This window comes from Nothoprocta perdicaria, unplaced genomic scaffold, assembly GCF_003342845.1.
Source record: "Nothoprocta perdicaria isolate Ctin4 unplaced genomic scaffold, notPer1 scaffold_4, whole genome shotgun sequence".
Lineage (NCBI taxonomy): Eukaryota > Metazoa > Chordata > Aves > Tinamiformes > Tinamidae > Nothoprocta > Nothoprocta perdicaria.
Genome location: NW_020455643.1, coordinates 6,575,862 through 6,585,128, shown reverse-complemented (window position 1 = coordinate 6,585,128; position 9,267 = coordinate 6,575,862). Strand labels below are relative to the sequence as shown.

The 9,267-nt window shown below is 43.5% G+C and overlaps 2 protein-coding genes across 2 annotated transcripts in view; both read right to left on the bottom strand.

Moving 5' to 3' along the window:
* Positions 1–2,316, bottom strand: part of MFN1 (mitofusin 1) — a 19,457-nt gene extending 17,141 nt beyond the window's left edge. Inside the window, exons 1-3 of the mRNA XM_026045450.1 lie at positions 2,299–2,316; positions 1,547–1,668; positions 520–655 (exon numbers count right to left, since the gene is read on the bottom strand). Coding sequence (XP_025901235.1) covers positions 520–655; positions 1,547–1,661 — 251 coding nt within the window. The 5' untranslated portion in view covers positions 1,662–1,668; positions 2,299–2,316. The remainder of the gene's footprint in view (positions 1–519; positions 656–1,546; positions 1,669–2,298) is intronic.
* Positions 2,317–4,066: 1,750 nt separating this feature from the next.
* On the bottom strand, positions 4,067–8,760 carry ZNF639 (zinc finger protein 639). The gene is made up of 5 exons (XM_026045286.1): positions 8,592–8,760; positions 8,108–8,176; positions 7,443–7,550; positions 6,967–7,104; positions 4,067–6,646 (listed from the first exon to the last, which is right to left on the bottom strand). Exons 2-5 carry the CDS (start codon positions 8,163–8,165, stop codon positions 5,502–5,504), a joined length of 1,449 nt encoding a protein of 482 aa, XP_025901071.1. The 5' UTR covers positions 8,166–8,176; positions 8,592–8,760; the 3' UTR covers positions 4,067–5,501.
* Between the last annotated feature and the right edge of the window lie 507 nt (positions 8,761–9,267).

Here is a 9,267-nt window from a genome sequence, read left to right as displayed (position 1 = left end):
GAAACAGCAGACACCAGAGTAACAGGGACACAAACATCTGAAACCACTGGAACTTTTGTCTTTGGAAGGGCTTAATATTTGATATATACAGGTATCTACGGGTATCTATCTTAGATGATCCAAAGCTAATAATTAACAAGGCATATTTCTCTTTGTATTTTTAGTTCAGTTGTTTACAGGTGGAAACAGAAGCAGCCCAAGGAGTAATTTTTCCATAGCTGTGCAGGCAGCAAAATAAAGATACCAAACCAAACAAAAACATAAAATTAAAAAATAAATCTGGAGAGGATGACAAGACTTTGTCAGGCTTTCTTTAGTAAATAGTAGATCCATGCACAAGTTTACATAATTCAGCAATTCTACATAATTCAGCAATAACAAATATGTAACACAATACACATAATCAAATGATAATGATGGAACAAGATAGTATCAAAGAAATATTTCTGATCCCACGAAAACGTGTGAATCACACAGAGGGGGGGAAAAAAAAAAAAAAAAGGTAATTTTAGTCATTACCTGCCAAAAAATGCCACTTTCATGTGTCTCCGCGACAGCACCTCACCAATGACTGCTAACTTATTTTTATATGACTGTATTTTTGATAGTTCCTCTTCTGTTGCTACATGTTCAAGCTCTGGATTCCTGTATGTTGCTACACATAGAAAAAGAATAGCACAAAAACAATCATATACAGAGTATATGCTCCAGCATTCAAGAGATTATCAGTGGCTTGCATGTCAACACAGACCTGTATGAATTTCAAATAAAGAGATGTAAACTAATGATACAAAACAAAACAATAAAAATACTCCCACCTCTATAGAGCCTGACATTAGCTTTTGTCACTTGTCATGGCTGGACCTGTCATAATTCACTGTAGATGACTCAACAGCCTAAATCTGTGGGATTTAATATCTATTATCACTGAAACAGCACAAAACACTTCTCAAGTTTCAGTGACTCTTCCTTGCCTGCAGGTGTGTTGCGGGGACAGCGTTTTGGTGACACCTGCCTCCTTCAGACAGCAAAGCTGGGACACCCAGCTTTGCTCTAGCCCAGGTGTTCTAGCCAGGCCACGCTGCCTCCTCCTGTCAGGATCAACCCGGGTGACGAGCGGCCAAATCCACCCAGCAACACGTGCTCCTCTGCATTCCCAAACTTTTGAGGGTGCTGCCAGCGCTTCCTTGTGCTCTGCCTGACCTACTTTCATCCCGGATATCGGGAGAACCTGCTTAACCTCTTCTCTGCACACGCTGCACTGCAGGATTGCTAACACCGAAGCTGGAGAGCTTTTACCCTTGCTGAACGGAGGCCACGTTACCAACCCGGATTATTTAGTCAAGCTTCTGTATATGTAAGCACCCTAAACATTTCTGATGACTCATCTGAAAATATCAATGCTCAAATGAAAAAACATGTGATTACTCTTGCACACATATATTGACAAGTACAGCATATTAATGCTCATCACAGTACACAGTGCTGCTATAAAGCAAATGCAAAGTAACTGACAAGACTCCTGGCATTTAGGACGAGGACTAACCTTCAACAAAGGTTGCTCCTTCGGTGACATAGTCCAGTAGCTGGTCAAAGATAGCAGTGATGGTCTTTTTAGCCAGCACGAAGTGTTTGAGGGGGGAGACGGTAGGTTCTGCCATTGTGCAACTGGGGAGGAAAGTTACATAAAGTGACTGGCACACGCAGGGCACTGACCTGCAGTCGAGAGTCATGCAAGCTCCCACCCAGTTAAATTAAAAAAAAAAAAAAAAAATCGCAGTGCATGTTAATAAAAAGTTAATTTACACTGCTTTTATTAGCCTAGCAAACTCTTCCCTTTCCCCTATCCTGGAGGGGGAGAAATGAATTGGGAAAAAAAAAAAGTTTACAAGGACTAAGTTTTCTTCTGTGATTTCTCGCACTTCACACCCCCGCTCCCCTCGCCGATACCAACTTTAACGCCGAAAGTCACGGATCAAAGCGCCTGAGCGCCCTGGTTCGGCCGGGACCGCCCGGCCAGCGCTCGGCCTCGCTCCCCGGCCTGGTGTCCGCACGTGCCGCACGCCCCACCGCGGCGCGGGAAGGAGGCGGGTTTTTTTTTTTTTTTTTTTTGCCCTTTTCTCTCCAGTCCAGCACGCTGTCACTTCGGCCCCGCCGCTCCACCGGCTCGGGCCCCGCCTCCCCGCCCCGCGCAGCCGCCTCACGCCGCCGCGGAGGCCGCGGGCCCCGCTCACGGCCAGACAGGCAAGGTCGAGCCGGGCCGGGCCGCCCGGGGCCCCGCGCCCCGCCGTCACTTACGGAGCGCCCCGCCGGCCGCGCGCTCCTCCGTCACCCGGCAACGGCCGCCGGCGCGGGGGCGGGTGCCGCTTCCGCTTCCGCCTCCTCCCCGCGCCGCTCCCGGCGCCGCCGCCATTTCGGGCGGGCGCGCGCGGCCTTGGCGGCGGGCCGGAAGTGCGCGGGGAGCGCAGGGCCGCCATCTTGAGCGCGTGCGGCTGCTTGTGAAATGGAGACGGGGCTCTGACCGGTTAATGTTAATTAATGTTTTAATTAACTATCAGAAGAGCGGAAACAGTAGAAGTTACCAGACGACTCTGCGGTAGCTCTCCATGTTTATTTGGGGCGTTTGGAAAACGCACCAGGTGCAGCATAACGCTGTCCTCTCAGTGACTTGTAACCGGTGTTAGACCGTGTCTCGCACCGCTCCAGAGCTTTCTACGGCCTAGGGATGGGGACCAGCCCTTGCGAACGCTCCGCTTCCAGGCCCTGCAAACTCAATAAAACAAAACAAAAACCCTTGGGAGTTCTAACAGTGTTAGCACCATAGTTTAATCAAAGTCAGTCATTACCTAGAATGACAGAAGCTAAAAATAAAGAGCTTGAAAGTGTTGCTAATTTATGTTTCATACATCACCATGAAAGAGCGTAGGAAAATGAGCAAAACCACCACCAGCAACAACCCGCAGACCATGATATGCGTTAGGGAGAACACATCACTTCAGAGTTACTAACTGACTATATTTCAAGTTCCTTAAATAACAATCATTACCTATTTCTTCTCAGTAGACTTTCGTATCAAAAAGAACTCTTGTCCAGTAACAAACATAACTCAAATACATAACATAGATTTAACCTAAAGGCTCCAAGTCCTGAAGACATGGAACCAAATACAAGCTATTTCTGAAGCTAGTCCTTAGATTCTCCAAGTCTTCAGGATGGAATGCTCTCACTGAAATGGGTGGACCTGGCAGGTCGCCAGGTAATAAAAATTGAATTTGACATACTTGCTTACTGTTTCAGGGGGAAAAAATATATATATATATATACATATATATAGACATAATTCCCTTCTGACTACTATAGGCAGTTTCTCTAAGTCAGAGCCAAGGAAAACACAAGGCTCTGTCACTGTCAGTGCAGCAGCATTCCAGTCATCTCAACTCACCTCAACACAGCAATCTTCCAACAATGACCCTTCACTTGCACATTCCATGTAAATAAATCAAACGCTGCTCTTTAATTCACAGCTACCTTTTTCTACTATTTAATATACTTGCATGTTTTAGCATGCCGATCATTTAGAAGCAAATATCCTATTGCTCTTACTCCTAGGGTAAATGAATCCATCTGTTCCATGGTTTCCACTTTGCTGCCTTTTCCTACTCAGTCTCCCAGGAAGTCTTTCTCCTGTGTTTATCAGTGCCCATCCACCTGAAACAGCTTGTAAAGAAAGGACAAGCAATTCTACCCCACCCAATTATACCAACATGAGCAAAATTAATTTTCTGTGCCTAAAAGGATTCTTACTTTTAACTATGTTATTGCTATCAGATTAAGACAGCCAGGATAAACATATTCAAAATAGGAAGCCAGCATTTCTGCTGCAGACATTGTTGCTGTCTATAAACAGATTAATAAAATACAACCATGATAGATGATGTTCTTTTCAATGATTACACAGAAGATTTAATAAAAAAACAACATTTCAAAATGATTAAAACAGTCTTGCCACCTACAGAGCAACATATGCCAACTCATATTAAGACTCGAGACACTTCCTTAGAAACTAAACTTCCTTAAGCTGATGGTACTCAGCCAATTTTTATCCCTAACTTTAAAAATCCATTGCAGACTCTTAAATACTTTGCTACTACTAACATCAGATCTCATTTGCTCAAGAAATGTTTTCTACATTAATTATATTTATACAAAGGTTGCATTACACAATCTTACATTACAAATTTACAGTCAATACAGAAAGAAATGTAAACTCCACCACTGATCTAGGGGTAATTTCACCCCAGTAACTAGCACAATCTAAATTATTTCATCCTTATTATCAGTCTAGGCATCAGTCACTCAGAAATACAGCTACCAACGGAAGCTTAAAAATTCACTTTTAAAGATTATAATATAAAGATAGCACTACTGGATGTGATGTGCAAAATTACTTGAAAATGACTGAACAGAATTTTTGTAACATGCCAGTACTTTAAACCACTACATGGGAAAAGTTTAAAATTTACAGAATTAAAATAACTGTCCTCCAGTTATCATTGGTAGAAAGCTAATTACAAAGTTACAGAATTGCTATAAACTAACAGTCTTGCTCTAAAAGAGGTTGGTGACGCACACACTTTTAGTGAGAACTATATTAAGACTTTATGATCTGTGAAGATCACAGGCTTTGTACATTCTCGATGGATCATCTGGTAAATTCCCTTACAATTGCTCCTTAAAACACAACCAATCTATAAACAAGCAGCATGTCTCACTGATGCTTGAAAGAAAGAGAGGAAGCTAAAGGAAACAAAAACCACGTGGGAAGCATGTAGTAAATGTGTGGGAATTGATGAGGAAGTAGAGAGTATTGCAGGTGGTTCAACAGATAGGAGGCAAAATTAAAAACAAAAGACAGCAACTGAATGATGAGGTAAGATAGATACTCCAACAGAACAGGCCAATTTTGAGAAGCTACCGAAAGTAGGGGTGGGAAAGGCAGCCCCACATGTGAATTTGGGAGACTTGCATGCCTGAGAATTTTCAGAGCACACTTATCTTTAGCAGGGCAGTGCTGTTTGCTAAACATAAACACACCAATCTGCTGCTGCAGAGGGCAACATGAGTTCAGCAGCAGGGAGAACACTATGGTAAGTTACTTCAGCATGAAACGATGTTGGCTTTGTCCCTGTTTAACTCTTCAGAGCTGCACATTAAACATGAAAATACAGGATGCCCTTCAGAACTGCTATTACAACATGCAACTACTCCCACCATCCCTCCCTCCCCCCCTGTATCTGATCCATCACACTCTTAAGTGTTATTTCCTACAGAAATCCCCAGGTAAGAAAATTCCCAACGCCAAGTTGTTTTGTTGATATAAAGAGCAAAACATTAGTATTTGCCATTGTACAACTGCTGTATATTGCATTTAATTTCAAATTTAGTGACCAGCTGGAAATAATTCCAATTCTAGCAAATCAGTTACAGGGAATGAACATTAATCAAACTGTGTCATGTATCTGAAGGTGATTTAAAAGATCTTTTTCATTTCCAAACCTCATTAAACAATCTGTACATTTATGAGGTAAATCTGCTGAGTGCCTGAAATCCAAATGAGTTTTGAGGTCTTCAATCTGTCCGGTTGAATATTCACAGTATTGACACAAATAAATCCCTTCAGATAAGTGAGAGCTTAAATGCTTGCAATATTCCAACATACCTGAAAAGCCCTTCCCACAGTCATCACAAACATGAGGGAATATTTTGGTGTGTTCAATAGCTACATGCCTGTTCACATTTGTGTGCAACCTGCTCCTAAAACCACACACTTGGCATACAAAGAAGTTTTTGCATTTGTCAAAGCTGATTTTGTTTATAAGACTATACTGTCCACGCTCTTTATTGTTATAGCTGTCACTTAACTCTATCAGTCGACACGCATGCTCATTCACCACATGGCTATGCAAATCCTCGGGGTCATTTGTTTCATGCTCACAGAACTGACACAAATACTGCTCGTCACAGCTGTGTTCCTGGAAGTGCAGGTACAACTCGCTGCTCGAAGAGAACTGCATATCACACTGCTCACACCAATAAAGGTGGTCGCTGAAGTGAGTGTCTGCTATGTGCTGACTTAGATTCTCAAATATTACAGTTTTGTAATCACAATATTTACAAATGTACGGATCCTCCTCATGTAGTTTTACGTGTTCGATGAGCTGCACTTTGCTGGAGAAACTCTCTTTACAAACTTTACAGACATGAGTGTCTGCACAGGTTTTGTGCTTCAGGATCATGTGCTGCTTTAGATCAGAAAAGTACTTGCTATTAAACTCACAGAGCTCACACTTATACAAGCCACTGCTGTTGGCTCTCAGCAAGGGCCATTTCTGTTGAGCTGTGATATTCAAAGCCTGGTTCTTCTCAAAGATTTTACAGGTTTCTACAGGGATTTCCTCGAGGTCCTCAGCTTCTAGCTTCTCAGGTGAAACAGTTTGCGTTTCTATATCATGAACTTCTACAGCATTAACCTCTGTTGTAGAAATTTCTACAGTTTGAATGTCAAGCGGTTTCTCCTCTTCCGTAGGGCTGTCACTGAATATAGGTGAATCACATATATCCTTGTACATTCCATTATTAGCTTTGTCTGAAAGAGGAAATAGACGATAAGAACACAAGATTAAAAATCAGAACCCCCCTCGCCCCCCACAGGACACCTGGGTTCGTATTCAGCTTTTCTGTTAGCTGTACCAGCTTACAAACTCAAAAAGCAGTTATTTTTCAATAGCCAGAATAAGTTTTGTATTTAATTAGCAAAAAAAAAAAAAAAAAGTGAACTATGACTCCTTCAGCTCTTTTGTCAAAGCAAAAAGCAAAACATAACTGCATTAACAGTCAACATCAATATTCTCCAGCTTCCCAGCAGCTACGGAAGGGCTGCTCCTGCAAACACACATGTACATTTACCTTTGTCTTTTTTTTTGGTGTCCGTATAGTGCATCCCCACAGCATTTGAATGTGACCCACTCCACTGAGAAGTCCCAGCATGGACTGGACTCCCATCATCATCAGTATCTAAACTATGTGCAGGACTGTGGTATCTACCTATAAAGGGAAAATAAGGATTTTCTTGTCGTTATTTATCTGTTCTATCATTATCAACCCCAGATCATATTTACCACTTATTCCTATTTCATAAATTTCTATACTAAAAAACCATCATAACCTATGTTAAAGAAAGTAGCACTGTTCTGTAGAAATTACTTCCATACGTGTAGATGTCAAACAAAAAATTCAAAAGGTGGCAACTCTGTCTCTATAGCAAAAATCAGCCATTTGATTATATCAGAAAAATAATGTAAGAAGCCTTACAAGAAGCTTTCAACAGCACTCTGATGCACTTAGCAAAGGATTGTACCAAACCCCTAAGTTGTAACTCTTACCTCTGTTATCAGAATACCTGATATCCGGCTGCTTCATAGAGCAGACACTATAGCAGTGATCAGAAAAAATTCCACTGTTGTCTATGTATTTGCTTACACCTGAAGAATCTAGATACAAAAAAGGAAAAAGTGAATTTTTCATTCACAAAAATTCTCCCCACTAGCCGCATTTTAACTTCCCATGTTTTAAGAGTATGAGGGAACTCTCTGCTGGCCAGATAACGCTCCTATAACGATCCACAACTTTGAGTTGCTGGCCACGAATTTCAAGCTATCAGATACAGTTGTTATCAGTCAAACCTCTGCTCCTACAGAAGACAGTAAGAGCAGCTGCCTGCTGCTCTCGGTTAGTTCAGTGCTGAACGTTTTTGATATTTCCCCCAGGCTTTCATTCGATTCCTCCCACTGTCTGTTAACAGAATCATCTTCACTCTACAGCTTGAGCAGGTTGGGAAACTTGCAGGGAGTAGAGACCAGAATTGACTAAAAGTGACATCACCCCCAGTGCTCAGGGAAGGCCATATTCAGACCAAAGCATCTTATCTCACTCTTTATGTTACTGGTTTTCCATGCGTTATCACACGTAGACCTTTCTCATAACAAAGTAATTACTTAAAGGACAATTAATCTTATTAAAGCACACACAGTTCAAGTTCCAAACCAACCTGAATATCGAGAAGGATGCAGAGTCTTCCTTTTCCTCTTTTTAGGATGTTCATTCATTTTTAATCCGTCTAGATCAATTAAAAAGAGAAAATATCCAAGAAACTGGTTAGAATTGTTTGCAGCAGGTTTATCCTCTGCAACTTTAGAAAACAATAGGTACATTTTGAAAAGCCCCAACATTACACAAAAGATTTTTTTTCCCTACTCCTATTTCTCCTCACAGCACGTTGTGTTACAGCGTCAAAAGTGAGTTCCAATTTCACATGCCTGAGGTGGAACAAAAGGGTAATGAGATTCACCCATAAACACAGCCAGGTCAGAGCTCTTGTCACTCCAGTATTCAGGCACCACCTGCAAAGCAGTTTCCCTGCATCCTACTGCCCTTAGCCCAGGATCTCCCAAATGCTTTTTTTCCGAGGCAGCAAACTCCAGATGAAATTATAACGTTGAAAAGAGCAGCAGAGGCTGTGCTGTCCATCTTACCCAAATCCCTGGACTCCTCCGTATCAGCAGGAGGAACAGCAGCTAAGATGATGCTGCCTGTATAGCTTTCAGCTAGAGTGAAAACTGCAGCGAGAGATCTTCAAACGTGGACCTGCAGCATTGTGAAAGCACTTCAAACCTGCAGTGCAAAGGAAAAAGCACGGAATCAAGAACAAAAACATTAAAAAAACCCAAATGACAGGCACTATTGTTTTTCTTTTGTCCCAGGCTAAGGGGCCGCACTAGGGAGCTCCGCGCGGTGACACGGCCGGACAGAGGCAGCCCCACGGCCACAGCGGCCGGGGCAGCCGTGAAGAAGGGAAGGTGCCAAACCGAGATGCGGTTCACGGCTGCGCTGCGGCGCCGATGGGATCTCGCAACGCAGCCCTGAGAGCACAGAAAGGCGCCCGCCGCCACCGCGGCCCTTCCGCGGGGCAGAACATTCCGCGTGCACCGTGGTTTGACTTAAACGGGAGAAAAACAACAGCACGAGGCGGGGAAACGGCTCCGTCGGAGCACGCCAGTTTGGAAAGGTTTAACGGCCCCGCGGCGCTTTCGTGCCCGCACCGGCCGCGCGTCGCCCCCGCCCGCCGCTCCTCGGCCACGTTCGGCAGCCGGGCGCTCCCGGCCGGAGCCGCGGGCCTCGCCCGCGGCGCGCGCGGAGGGAGGCGCCGCC